The sequence below is a fragment of the Lates calcarifer genome, linkage group LG3, assembly GCF_001640805.2.
Source record: "Lates calcarifer isolate ASB-BC8 linkage group LG3, TLL_Latcal_v3, whole genome shotgun sequence".
In the NCBI taxonomy this organism is placed as follows: domain Eukaryota; kingdom Metazoa; phylum Chordata; class Actinopteri; family Centropomidae; genus Lates; species Lates calcarifer.
The window spans coordinates 12,159,185-12,174,424 of record NC_066835.1 but is presented as its reverse complement, the minus strand read 5'-3'; the positions used below and the strand labels follow the sequence as shown (position 1 = coordinate 12,174,424).

The 15,240-nt window shown below is 38.2% G+C and overlaps 1 protein-coding gene across 1 annotated transcript in view; it reads right to left on the bottom strand.

Annotated features, from left to right (window-relative positions):
• The window catches only part of dtnbp1b (dystrobrevin binding protein 1b), a 61,763-nt gene that overhangs the window by 42,330 nt on the left and 4,193 nt on the right, over positions 1-15,240 (bottom strand). The window contains exon 3 of the mRNA XM_018697982.2: positions 7,458-7,650. Coding sequence (XP_018553498.1) covers position 7,458 — 1 coding nt within the window. The 5' untranslated portion in view covers positions 7,459-7,650. The remainder of the gene's footprint in view (positions 1-7,457; positions 7,651-15,240) is intronic.

Sequence of the window (15,240 nt, the reverse complement as noted above, 5' to 3'; positions counted from 1 at the left end):
CTGAAAAAAACATTTCATACCATGCTTCAGCTGTGTACTGCCCAAAAAACTCCACCTATCAAGTACTGTGAATACTGCTTTAAGGCTGTCCAGCCTCCAAATATGAGCAAATTGAGTTTTTGCTCTTTTTCCCTGATGAGGGCAGTATAACTTAGTAAATCGCATCATCTTCAATCACATCATCAGTCCAGCTTCTCTCCCTGTCACTCTCCTGCTTCCATATATAACACAGCTCTATTACTCAGAGTAATAATGCCTCTGCTTGGATCAATTATTGTAGTTTTCAGCTGACAGAAGTAGTTGTATGCTGATTGGTCCAGTGGTTTAGAGCTGAGAAATAAATACAAGTAATCCACATGCTGCTGTTTTTGTTAAGAATTTCAACTTTGTAGATACTCAAACAGCCTCAGTGTTACATTGTAAGGAATTTAAATCCAAACATAGAGGGCAGTTATAAGATTTTTGAATTACAAGCCATCTGATTTGATCTTTAAATCCACAGAAATGCTCTTCTCACCACAGGAAATACATATTTAAGCATGAGTTCATTTTGAAGAACAGTATTTCTTCTGTTTAACCATTTCTTCCTAGCTAAAAATAGAGTTCATTTTAAATTTCTCATTTATAGAATTAAACATTTACCACTGGCATGTTGGTTTCCTCATGAATTAGAGATGAAACATGAAACAAGGACAAGCTTGCTCCAATGGGCTGACAGATAACCGAGCTAAATAAAGCATAACACACACACTCCATCTCTGAGAGAGGGGTGAAATCTACAGTACATTTGAAATGTATACTACTACTTGTCTGTTTCACTGACCTAGAAATATCTCCTGACTCAGTGAACGCAGATTCAAAGTGAAGCTTACTCCATATCTGTCGGAAGGGACTTGTGTTTAGTGTTCACTCTGGTAAATGTGGAGCAGGTGTGCCTACTCAACTGCAATTAAAAGAATTTAAAAGAAAACTTTTTGATAGTAATGGTGAGGACACTTATTGAGAGACCCAGTAGATGTGACAGCTGCCTTCTATAAGGAAGATTTTGGACCACTGTTGCTGCTAGGAAAAGATGTTGATGGCAATAGTTAAAATATGGCTGTATGATGACAAAACCTGAACTGCTGCCTCAGGTTTGCTGTCAGAAATGCCTACTCTATGCTCGGTGTGTGAATGATGAGACCAAAGAGGTTTGCCTTAAAATTAAAAATAGGGTATGTATCAGTTTGAAAATATTTATACTGTATGCCTAAAATCCAGCTGTGGCTACACTTTCAGTGAGGTGCTAGATCACTGCTAATTAATTTTTTTTGGCAAAGTCTGCATGTTAAAAAATTCAACAGTTTCACCAAAGACAAAATTAACTTACCCTTCCTGAGTTATACAGCACATGCATGAATTAAATATCATGGTTCCACAAATCAGCCATATTAATTTCCCAAGGCAGCATTGCTTGGTAAATACTGCTGACTCACAGCAAAAAGGACTGTGGTTTGATTTCTCATAAATTATCTTGTATAAATGTGAGTATGAGAAGCCACTTTCACAAAAAGTTATTCAATTTGAGGTCAGGTGGACCAGTTCAGTCCACTAGTCTGACAAATTACATGACATATATGTTTGGTGCATAGATGCAAAGATCATAATAGCTGATCTTTGGTTGGTTTCCTACTGCCACTAATGACATGTTTTAACAAGAAGTATTTTTTGAATGCCATTGCTGAGATTGCCAGTTTATTAAATGATATCTATCAGTATGGACAGGTGGACAGGTAAAAACTGAAATGGCAAATCACTGATAATGGCTCTATTGCAACTATTGCAGCCAAAAACTTTGCCCAGTTACCGGTCACCTTGCTCTATATTGTGTGCTGAACATTAAACAGGAAGTTGAAGCTATTTATAATATGAATGTACAATAAATTATGTTTCTGTGTTAGCTCTGACAAATCAACCACTAGAATGTTTCCTGCCATTGTGCCCACTTAAGAGTCATTGGAGACTGTGGGATACAATGGCAGAGGAATCACAGGGAAGTTTAATTCACTGCCAAAGCTATTTATCCAACTTATCACAGGAAGTGGTGAAGCATTAGATAAATGAATGAATAGTTCATTTTGTTACATACAGTATGCACGACTTAGCATCAGACTGAAACAAGAAATTGCAATTACTGCAAATAGAGCAGCTATAAAACGCTGGCTAGTGCTCTCTCCCTGGTATCTCTGTCACAGTCTTGATCTCATACATTTTTTGTTCCATGGTCTATCTATCCATTAACTTTCTCTACCAATTTATTCTTAATCAGGGTCCTATCCAGCATGCATTGGGAATGGCAAACAACACAGATTGCTAGTTCACTGTATTGCTCCTATAAGTAGTTCAGAAGGTATTAACAGTTATATTCCTCATCTATAAAGCCATCAGTCTGAAAATCAAGCAGGGTAATTGGCAGTGAATAGCACAGCCTTTCCATTTTAATTTGTAGCTGTGATATGCCAAACAATAGTGGCCCGTAAGGGAGATATGCTCTGGGACTTAAACACAATGTGAAAAGATTGATATGTGGCCTTATGCTTTGTTGAAGTCCACGTTGCATATCACATCCCCTTATGGGCAACAGCGTTGGCAGCTGTCACAGTCGCCAGGAAGTGTGCCAGTTTGGACCTGAGCCAATACAACACGTTACACAGGCACAGCACAGCATAGTATAGCACAGTCACTGTCCCCAATACACAGAGTGTAAATTCACTTGGATTAGATATTTTCTAATTATTTTCCTATCCAATAGTATAATTCATTTGCTTTCAATCCATAGTCAGGAATATCAGGCTTTCGCATTTTTTTTTTTTAGAGAAGTGGTAATAATGAAACTGACCTGGGATTCAAGAGCAATTTTAATTCCTTATTGTTCGAAACACTCTCCAGGAGGAAGGAAAAGATTGTGAGCTCATTCTTTGGGCACACAGATTAGATATTTTGTTAATTAAAACAGCTGTCAGCTCACGCTTTATGAAGATTGGCAGCAGTACCTGTAAACTTTGAGTATCTATCCAGTATTTTTAGTTCATTCTGATCATTATACCTGCATCAATACACTTGCATATTCCTCAAGAGACACAGACAGACAAGGAACAAGCAGAGCCTTAGTGTATGCCATTAATGCGCCACCTGAAAAAAAACGCACCATAATACATTATGTTAAAGGTTGGCACACCAATGCTGCACTATGACTGTAATAGCCAGGTACACAATCCTTTATCTGTTTTCAGTGCCTGATCATGCCAGCATTTTTAAACTGTACAAGATTCACTTCAGTGGATTTGCTTGTTGAGGAATGTAAATTTGCCTGGTGTTTTTGCATAGAGTTAGACATCTTGACAGTACTGACCTTTAGGAGTCCAAAATAGAGGAAGCCATCATATCAAGCTGTGTTGCACCATTCAGTTTTTATATGACCCTGCTCCCTGCTGCGCTAGAGTATGAAATGCTTCACAAGAAAAATGTGAGACAGTCTGCAGTGAGTCATGAGAAAGGAGTTGATGTAACAAAGATGTTGAATTAACTGTGTTAAGTTATTGACTGGTTTGCAGTCAAGAGCTCAAAGCTTCTATTCACTGTGCCATGTGCTCAGACTATAACAATTTTACACCTTTGTCTTGCAGTTCTTACAATCAAAATATGATGAGGTTGTAGTTTTAAACGGCATATAACCACCAAAAGCACATGTATGTAACTAATCAGCAAATGAATATAGTTTTGTGGTTTGAAAGCATAAAACGAAGCTGTGTAACAAAATTACATTAATGCTTATTAACACCATAGATTAAAAAAAAATGTGGAGTGTTATAGCTATCTGCCACCTCTATCACCCATGTCTAATTCCCGCTCCATTTCTCCCTGATGCTCATCCAGTCATGAATATTTCTCCCTCTCTGTCTCTCTCCCTCTCTGTCCTAAGGCAAGGTGACATAGAATGCACTGAATAAGCTTTAGTGTGTATCCAGACACAACTTGTCAGCTTTGAACTGTACTTGTCTGACCATTTTTCCATGCCCATCAACCAGAGTTAGAGAACTATTATCCTAAATTGATTCTGTGAACCAAAGATCTATGGAGAGGGGTGTAGACAACAAAGCAGGGACTGACAGCAGACTTGAGAAGTACTCAGGGCATGTGAAAAGAGGCTAGAGAGGGGCAGTAGATAAAATGGGTGAGATGTGACAGTGATGTCTTGTTTAGCCGCAGGGCAGAGGTTCACATTATAGATTTTCCCATGTGTCTTTGCACCTTACTCAGTGTCAAGGCAGGGCTTATGCTGATATGTGCCCATCTCCTGATCCTGCTGCTGGAAAAGCAAGTGATGATTCTCCTTTGGTTTGAGAGCTGTGACTGGAAGTTCTCAATCTTAATACTGACATAAACTAATGTGATATGACAAGGTCCTAGAGCAATAATACCCTGCCCTGCTACCTGCTCACACGTTGAACTAACAGTGTCAAGTAAATGGCTAAAAACATGAATGTGAAATTCAAACATTTCTGGGGCGTACATTAGCAACAGGTGCAAATGAGATTATTTATGAGCATGTTACACATAGGATTCAAAAAAAGAGAAGTGTAAGACTTTCAGAATCGTCAGGCCTTATTTTTATCTTATTTTACAGTCCCTGTATTTGCCTGCATGAATAGGTAGTGATATGCTGACTGCTTGAAACAGCAGAAAAATGGGGACGGTCTAAAAGAACTGAAATTTTTGTAACGCTGTCGTCTCTAGATTCTGGCAGTGATGAGTTTATTCCACAATTAAAATTGTTGTAATAATCCACACTTGGCTTCAGTTATTTTTCCAGCTTTAGCTAATGTGTTTCTATGGATTTCTGTTTGTCAATAAACCTCTTTTGAAAAGCAGTTTAAAGGGATTTCTGTCTGGAGATGGAATTAGATGATACTGGTGCAAAACACCCATTACCTCCAACCCCGAGAATGATGCATCATCTTAACTATTTGAAGTGAAAGGAAACATTGTTTCACCTCTAAAAACCAAGCACTGTTGGCTGTTGAGCTGCCTGCATTATAGGCAGATAGACATTGTATTATTTTCTAGTATTTAATCACAATTATTTACTGAATGCTGAATAATGGACATAGTGTTAAATAATTTATATGATAATTACATCACAAGCATGCATTTATTAGTTGCAGTCTCTTGCTCAGGCAATGAGTTTGGGTATATAGGTCACATTTATAATCAGGAGATTGAGATGTGCATGTATGTAAAGTCATTAGCATACTCCGTTTAGCAGGATTTAACATTTATCAGAGACTCTGGCTACATCCCAAACGTTGTTACATAAGTCATTGATGGAAGTTGTCCCACTGATACTACGTTATCTATCCAGGCTAAATACACGTGGACTACACACACGAGTGGAGTAGAAAGATAACAAAATGTTTTACTATTGATTACAACGTTGCTGACCAAATCTGCAATGTGTTAGTGCTTACATTTTACATTATGTTTACATTACATTTATATCTGGTGCAAATCTTAAACTTAAAACTATTTTTCATGCCAAAGATCCAGTCAAAATATAATCTGCTGTTTTAGATTGGTTACTGTTCAGTGTGAGCTATAGGATACAAACTGGTGTATTAGAATAGGTGTAGCACAGAACAACATCAGATCTCACAACTCACTATTCTCCTCACAGACTGTCTGTCTGAGACATGACTGCTCTGCGGGGTAAAGAAGCAATTAACAAGGAAAATGATTAGTCTGATTGAAGCAACACAGAGGCAGAGAAAAAAAATCACGTCAGAGTGGGAGAGATAGCAGGAAGAAAAAACTTCTGACAATGACTTTGTGACAGCAGACTTTGCACACACACACATACATACACACTAGTGACTGATTCCCCCCAGAGCCTTCGGGCCTGGACCATGGCTGCCTTTAGAGATAAACCGGCCCTGCTATCTCTGAGATTTCACTTTCTTATAAGTTCCATGAAAGCAGTCGCATGCGTTTTTTGAAGTCAGCATAATGTGTGCCTTACTTTTGCTTGCATGTTTAAATCTTTGTAGTTCACACAGTTCATTCCTACCTTCTGTCACAACTAGATAGCTGCTTTCTTAAAACTTCCAGTAAAGCTTTCCAATTACTGTACATGTCCAGGTTTCAAATGTGTTATATATGGACAAAAATACATAGTGAACGAGACAAAATATGGATTGATTTGCCTCCTGCATTCCTCTGCCTTGCTGATGGTATCCAACCTGGTGTGGTGACAGCCCATTTATTCTGGTGGCACCAAGGTATTTTTCAGATAGTGAATGTACACTAGACATTTTCAGCTGTGCACCTGGATGTGGGAACATGTTTCCTAATAGACTGCATCAGCAAGAAAGTGCTGATTGTGTGATTGTGTGTGTAGGGGAGTGTGTGTGCACAGCGCAAGCAATATTCCAACCACATTTATCACTTATATAGACTAATACTGCTAAGGGAGGTACAGTAACTGCTAAAACTGGAAAGTTACAACTGAATTAATGCGCCACACAGGTGGCACTGTGGCAACTCTGCTGTGTTTAACTGAATTATTTCTCATTCGTAAAGTGTAAAATTCTAGGCATCAAACTAAATATATGAGTGAAATGAGGGTTTGGTATTGATACCTGTTGCATGACTTTCTTGTCACCTTGGCAATCAGAGCAAACTCTGAGCAAACACTCGCTTATTGATCCATATTTTCATGTTTTTAGCTTTGTGAATCATGATAGATCTCTCTGCTGCATACTGACTCAGTTCAAAAAGTAGCATACACATAAAAAAACTAAAATGATTCCATCAAAGTCATTGCTATGTATCAATTTGCATACTTCCATACTCACACTTGCTATTTTGAATGTATAAGACAGGTATGGAAACATGCAGCGCACTATAAGTATCCGAATGGTTTACTCAAAACGGTCAAAAAGTTGAGTGTGGAACGCTGGACACTCATGATGGTGGCCGAAGGAGGAAGACACATCATCGGCACCAGTTGTGGCGTAATTTCCATGCCGCATGAAGCAGGGTGGCTCACACAACAAAATAAAATGTTCATTTTTAAAGGCAGGGCAGAACAAAGCAGCACAGATATTTTAGTGGGCTACAATTGCGGTCATATATTGCAATCATCATTTCCATAAGTGCACAACAGGTATGTTGGAACAGGCATAAACTCTATTATCTATATCTTTCACATAGCTATATGGATATATTTGGCACACTGCACATTTTCTTCTAAGTTCATTATATTTATTCTGTAAACTTCAATAACCAATAACTTTAGATAGAAAGCTTAGAGAGTTTTTTTTTTAATATATCAGCTGATCAATGGAAACCTTAGTGGTAAACACATTTTTGTCTTGGTGAAGCTACATTTGGGATATACACAAGGTACAGTTTAAACCTACTTGTCTAGTTCCATCCGGTTCTCTGACGACCACACCTCCATTGGCCTCATCCTCGAAGGAGACGGCCCATGAAACGAGACAGCTCGTGTCCGCCAGGCCATTTGGCCCCATCTGGTCTTTTTCCTCCCTTCACTTGAGGACATCCACATGTTCCATCACTCCAGCTCTCCTCTGCCATTTGATCCTTGTTTTCCTAATGAGAAAGACAAGGCATTACACAACTCTGCCTAAAAATATATCCACCCCCTTCTCACAAAATTTTAAAGTAACAGTCATGTTTCTGCTTACATAATCAGATAAAACATATGTTTTTAATGCTTGTAAATAGGATTATTATCATAGGAAGTGGTGGTGGGTGCACTGGCGTAAAACATCATTTCATTAATCATCATTAATTCTTACTTCTCACTGAAAGAATGTATCTCACTGTTATGTTATATTTATAGTTGTTGTTGAAAGTGTTCAGCTTGGTTGCCAGAATCTCCCTTGGGCTGTGCATGTAACGTACTTTGAACTATGCACTGTTCACTGAGGCATGCAAAACGAGTACAGTGGGGCAGATGCGAATGTGTCTAAACAAGCCTCAGTTGAATTCAATAGGGATGCAGGCACACAAAAGCAAGCATGGGCACGAAGAGGCAAGTAAAAGCATAGACCTGCAGATGTGATCATGAGTGCTATGCTTGTCCACCTAGAGACTAATATGAGTATCTTGTATGGAACAGCCAGAGTTCAAACATGCTTACCCTGTGATTCTTTCACATAACCTACTTTAGTCTCATAGGCTATATGACCAGTCAGCTTGAGGCAGTAAAGCACCATAAAGCAACATTCAATTAATGTCCTCTTATACCTAAGTAGGCAAAATCCATTTAATAGAAGACATTTGATAAGAGATGCTGTGCCTCATTTATCAAATCATTCATAGGGTGTCTTCTGTTCTTGTAAAATGCATTAATGAGAGTGAGCCTGTGTAACTTTAAGGAACAATATTAGCAATTTATTTAATTATTTATAATACAATTGAGGAGTTGGATTTCTAAGCAATAAATGTACCCATCCTCAGTTAATGTTAGTTGAAGTGACATTACTAACTTTTGAAGTCTTCTCTACTTGTGCTAACTTATTGCTGTGCTATGTCACATTTGTTTCCTGTTTTCTGTCTCATGCCACTCTCTTGGAAAATGTAGGTAAATAATATCAAATATGCTGTTATTCTGTAAATACTATTGGTTGGTATAGTTCAATGAAAGGTACATAGGAGGGCTTTAAAACCTAGACTACGCTTGAAGAAAAGAAGAAATAACTAAGGCCTGTAAACATTTAAAAACAAATATTTGCTTTTAGTCAGTCACCATCCGTTTCTCTACTTTCACAAGGCAGCTTTGTGCTTGAGCACAATACAGCTTATCACATGTAGCATGCTCACTAGAGACATAATGATAGATCTTTGAAGTGACATCAAGTTAATTTATATTTTATGCATTGTGTATTGTTATTTTTTTGCATCTTTATCATGCAACATCTGGCTCATCCACTTGATTACAAGACACCACTTTACAAAACACATCTTCGGAAATATAAACAAACAAAAGACTGTTAGTCTTTATGTCTCTTCTTCTATTTAGTAATCTGCCCTGTCTCAAATGTGTGCATCCTTGACATTCATGCTTTCTATTTATGGCTATAGTGACTTCTAAAGCTGTTCTTATATATCTTGCTGTGCAAGTTACAAGTTGCAAGTTGGGTTCTTAACAGGGACAAATGTTTATTAATGAATAATGACTGCTGCCAGTGATAACAATACTTTGAATTGTTGCATGCTGGGAAACTAAAATGGCCCCAACTCAGCTTCCATCCAGGTGACAGAAATTATCCACAGGCCCACAAAAAGCTATCTAGGCTCATTTAACCCAGCATACTGATGTAGGAGCAAACTGATGTTCTAAAACTTACAGTAATCATCAGTACAGCACAGAACACTGACTCAAGATCTGCAAGTGCTGAGTGAGTAACTTACTGTGTAATCTGTAATAACTAAATGCTCTATTCCTCATTGACTGATGGATACTACATATAGCCTGAAACTATATACTTGACAACAAATTTGTTCTTTTTTTTTTTCATCTTGACTGGACCACAGTCCACGGCTTAAAGTATTTCAGGATACAGTTAACTGCGGTTTATGTGAAGAAAATTGAGAGAAAAAAGAAGAGACTGTAGTCAGCTCAGCAAGGCTGTGTTAGGTCGCTTGAGAAAACATCAAAACTCTGACACCTAAATCACTGCATGGATTGCTAAAACAGCATAATTTCATCTGATTATTTCTGACTGCAAATTTTTTTTACCTGTGCTCATGTCATTACTATTCTGTCTAAGCCAATTAAATACAGATAAGTTAAACCTTAAAGCAAGTTGCTTATTATGCCTCATACATTCTGGACCACTTTCCCTAAGGTTCAGTAAAGTCTAGCAATGTATTCCCTTTTCAAAATGTGCAATATCACAGTGTAACACATCTGATCTTTCACTTGTGCTGCTTGTGAAACTAGAACACCTCTCAAGGCATTTTTAAGAAAACTGTGGCTATTGCCTGATAGCAATCTCTGTAAATAATCACCCAAATACATCAGTGTAAATGGTACTCAGTCCCTTGTAAGCAAGAAAAGCTTTCTTTGAGCTACTATTCCAAATCGGTCGTCATGGTTTGACTCGTGATGCTGAACCATAAAATAGGATTCCTCCAGGGACTTTTTGACCCTTCAATTAAGAATGGCTGACTTTGTTAAGTGTTTCAATTTTATCACCCACTGTGTGTTTTTCTCAAAAATACTGTAGCATTTTTAAAAAGGATGAACATTTGCCATCTTCAGGAAAAGCTGAAAGCAAACAGAAGATGCCATATATGTTAGACATACACATTATAAAAATCCATTAAATTTGCAATACTTTTTATTAAAATCATGTATGATGTCTTCAAAATGTGGTCAGAACACAAATTGCATATTCATCAAGCAGTTTAACCACACAGTACTAATTACTTGTTCCACAGTGGCATTCATATTTCTAAAAGTTACCCTCCACACCTATTTAGTAGCATTTATTTTCTATTGACCTTAATGACAGACTTAGATCAATGACTGGCTTTTAAATCTGACCTCACAACAACTCGGGCTTCCAGCTCTTTATGGAGACATGAATTAAACATTATTAAAATGACTTAAGTATGAATTTCAATGACCACTGAACAGGGGACAATCAGAGTGTCTCACAGGTTTAGTATATGCAGTGCAAATTACTAGAGGAGTATGAGACATAGCATCCAAGAGATGCATTCGACACGCTGTTCAGATACTGTAGTTCCTTAAAATATCTTTTAGATGAAATCCATACTAACAGGCATACATTTGCATATAAATTATATGTTTGGTCTCTCACTTTTTACTCGCCTAGATACAGGAACTAGATACCAATAATGACATGACATAAGCAAAAATGTGAAAAGTTATGGATTTAAAGAAAAAGTTTGGTTTTCTCATAATGGTTTTGACCAACTATAGAAGCAGTCATACAGGCTTTAAGAAAGTTCAATTTAACCCTATTACCCAATTATTTGGAAGTGAAAATTAAAAGGTTTTTTGTCCTCTAGGTCATAGAATACATTATCAGTCACCTAAAAGGTTTTATTAGTTCTGCTGAAGAAACTATGATGGAGTGCCACGGATGAGAGGAGAAATCATCTTACAACACTGCAAATTCAGTTGCTTTAGGCTTACTGGATTTTCTGGGTGAGGATGGAGGAAGGGCAATATTAATGGGAATATTAGTGGAAATTAGTCATGCCCATCCCTCTCTCAGCAGCAACGTCCTGTATGGCTTTGAGGCACATAATCCCCAGCTGAAGCTTCCTCCTACAATGTGAATGAAATTTTGTTGAAGCTCTGCAACCAACCCATATCTTCTAAGCACCATATGGAGAGCAGAAAGCTACCACACTGTTGTCAGACATGTCTGTGTGCGGTCTGTTTTACCAGCATGGTGTCACATAAGAGCACATGTGTGTGTAGGTTACAGCAGGAAGGAATATTGAGGAGTTTTGTGACAGTAATCTATCATATAGTCAACCAGCTCTATTCTGTAGCACAATGCCACCTTGGTATTCCAGGGAGATGCATGTATATACACACACACGCACACACACACACCCTACAGTCAGCATGCAGTAGACTACGAGCACAGAGGGGACGAACACATCTCATAAGACTACCAAACAGCCTGTGCAAGGTCTGTTGGCAAGAGTGTGTGCGTGTGTGTCCAGGGTTGACTAATCTTGGCCGTCTTTGCAAATGCCCTGCTGGAATCATCCATCACACTCTCCTTTATCCTCCACAGACGCGCACCACACACATAAATGCACACTATCGACTTCCAACTTCAATTCATCATCCTGAGTCAAGTGTTCAACTTGCCACGTGTGCCCTTTGCTTCTCTCTGCCACTATTGGTATTATTTTACTTCAGCAACTTCACACCTGAGGCTGAGTCACATCTGTATGCTCTGTACCACACAAACACATGCAGCACACACACACACATGCAAATGATAGGATACATGTATAATATATAAAGGAAGCAAAGTGGGCTGGGATGGAGGCAACTCACCTCCCTTTACTGACACAAATTAAACACTTTTTTTGGTTAAAAATGTGTACACAGGTACAAATAGGTAATTATCTGCTGAAAATGTACCTTGCTTAATCTACACACCTTGCTCAACCATCACAGGCCTTGTCTTGGAGGAAACCACAGCAAACCTTTATGAATGCAAACTCAAGTCAGGAAGGAACTGGGACTGGGAATTCAACTTGGGATATAATTGCTGTGAGGTGACAGCGCCAGCTGCTGAGTCACAATTGTGACTCCCAAAGAATCGTCTGCTCAACATACTGTAATCCTATCTAATTAACTTGAAGCCTGTCAAGAGGGAGAGAGATCTTTTTCTACATTCCTAAAGGAGTCAGGATTTCAACAGTGAACTAGACAAATATTTACAGTGTGTATAGTAAGTCAGACCAGTCTTTGCTTTTCATACCTATTGTACACATCGATGCATGTGTTTGGAGATTATGTTAAGACTTTGGTCATTACATAATCTAAGAGAGTTTAAAATCTTAATGCAAGTGGTAGTGGGCTTTCATTTGGGGGTAGAGCATAATGGCTTTTCAAAAAAGCTTTACATTTAATAGAATATAACCAAAAGGCCAAAGAGATAAAACAATTATTTCCTGGCTGGCCTGCTAAGACTACAAAATTCCATGAAGTCACATTTGTCCTTTGGTAACTGGAACATGTGTCCTCTGCTGGGATTTGTACTCCATCACTACGTTACGTAACTATCTTTGGGGACCGTTCCTCCCAGCACAGTTTACAAACACACTTGTATGACAGAGGATGAAACAGGAGGGGAACTTTCCGTTCTATACTTTGTCCTTCTCTTGAAGACAGACGAAGACCACTTCACTTCTCTCTTTCACCGCAGCAGACTTGAGGATTGCCAGGGTGTGATGAAGCAATTACAATCTCAAGTGCTTCCTGCCAGTAGAGGTCAGGATGTTGATAGTTTCTGGTAAAGCAAGCCAAAGACAAAGTCATGAAAAACTTTATGTTTAGGGGTAAAGGGAGCAGGATGGAATGGCTGGTGAGTACTGACAGAGGAAAATAGCATTTCTGAAACTATAAAAAAAAAAAAGCTGTCTTTACGGACAGGTTACCTCACATTATAAAACAACCACCTGTTAGATGTAATCATCAGGTTGGCTTTGCACATTGATTTCTTTGTCACAACGAAATGCAAAGACAACGAACACTTGATGGATTATCATATCTTTTAATATGAAGCAATCCATATTGATAGTACTAATTACATATGGATGTAAAACACATGGCCCTGTATGTTTAGTTTGCTTCTGCAGCACTGCCAAACCAAAAAGGAATACAACTTTTACATTTGTATATCTAATTTCATTAACTAATTTGTCTAGGATGCTATCCAAATCAATTTCCTACGCTAAGAAGATTAGACGATTTTAAGTTAAATGCTGAGGGGCTGACAGGAGTTTGGACTACTCACTGGCGTTTCGTAACAAAACTCGAACTAACTCTAAGAGGAGTCACTCCAAACATTTTTGGAATGACTAAAAATGCTGAATGATTTCTCCACAAGAGCATCATTCAAATGTTATTAGACATAATAAACTGCCTAGTGACAATGCATATTGCAAGTAACTAATAACTGAATTAATGTACATACATCAGATGTACATTAAAATGTATTAAGCTGTTAAAATAATCTAAAAGAGGTCCCACTCAAGAACTAATGGATTTGTTTGAATTGATAGAATGGTTACTTAATAGTCGTCTAGTTGCTATTTTTTCTCATTTCAGGACTGAAATTACTCAGACGAGGAGTCTCACATTCAGTATTTAATGATACTTTTCCCAAGAGGAATCAAGTTATCATTGAACACTCGCTACAAAACTGTGTCATCATCTGTGCTACATGTATCATTTGCCTAATGAGGCAGTCATTAGTGATGATGGGCTGCCAGTTTTGTTGCTTCGGGGACGAAATTCCTGGCGCACAACAGATGAGGCTAATTTCTTCCCCTTTCCTCATCCTTTCCACATATGTACATATTGCCTCTGCTGACGCTTCTTCTTCTCTCCTCTTTTTTTCCATATGGATCAGACACACAGTATAAAACATGCACACATAAATAATGCAATTTCTCTGTATATTTCAAGACTGAAGCATGACTAAATGCTTATGTAGTAGGCAGTACATTAGTAGGTGGTTTCGAACACAGCCATAGAGAAACTACAGGCAAAAACATAGCTAGGGTTGACTTCCTGGGTTGATAGTGCCAATTTACTGCCTTCACACAGACCCATGTGTTCAAACTTCTAACTCCTCTCTATCTATTTTTCATACTCCTCCATTCCCATCCTCCTTTCTCACCCTCCCATTTCCATAGCACTGCTTATTACAGTGATGAGGGTGACTGGCACTGGCAGCCCCTGACAAGCAACTATCTCCATGTCTCCACAAGCCATGGCAGCTCCTAAATGCAAATATCCTCCATTTTTGTACCATTTCAATAACCAGTCAAAAGGATGAGAAAACAGAAAAACTGATAGAACGAGATAGTATTTGCATGCTGTACTGCATTGGATGTGTTTCCAAAAACAGAAGTAGAAATGAAAACATGGCCAAGCAACCCATTAATGCAATGAATGACAATGACACTGTTACTGTATAAGACTGTTTAAGGCCTAACACCATCAAATAAACTACACATAAACCAACAGGTTGCATTTTGGAAATTATAAGTCCACAGTGGCACAGTCAGACAGAAATACATATCCCTGGTCAGACCCTTTGCTTAGTCATATTTCTGTTATGTAAAAAGCTGTGTGAATGCATGTTGAAAATAGCTGCCAGCTATGCACAGAAACACTGAGGGGTGCTCCCGTTTGGAAAGGCAGCAATAATAATAGCACTTTGTCATGTAAAATTATAATTGTGCCGGCCATACAATGTCATATTGCATGTGATGGCTTCAAAAAGTGCAACTGCACTGACAGAATTTGAGGAAACTACATTATTTTCCATTTTTATTGTCTCATAATGTTGGAATGAAAAGCTGTTCGATTTGGGCTAATTAAAAAGAACTCTCTCAATTCTCTTCAGTTGAGAGACTGTTAAAGCACTTTGGAAATGTACT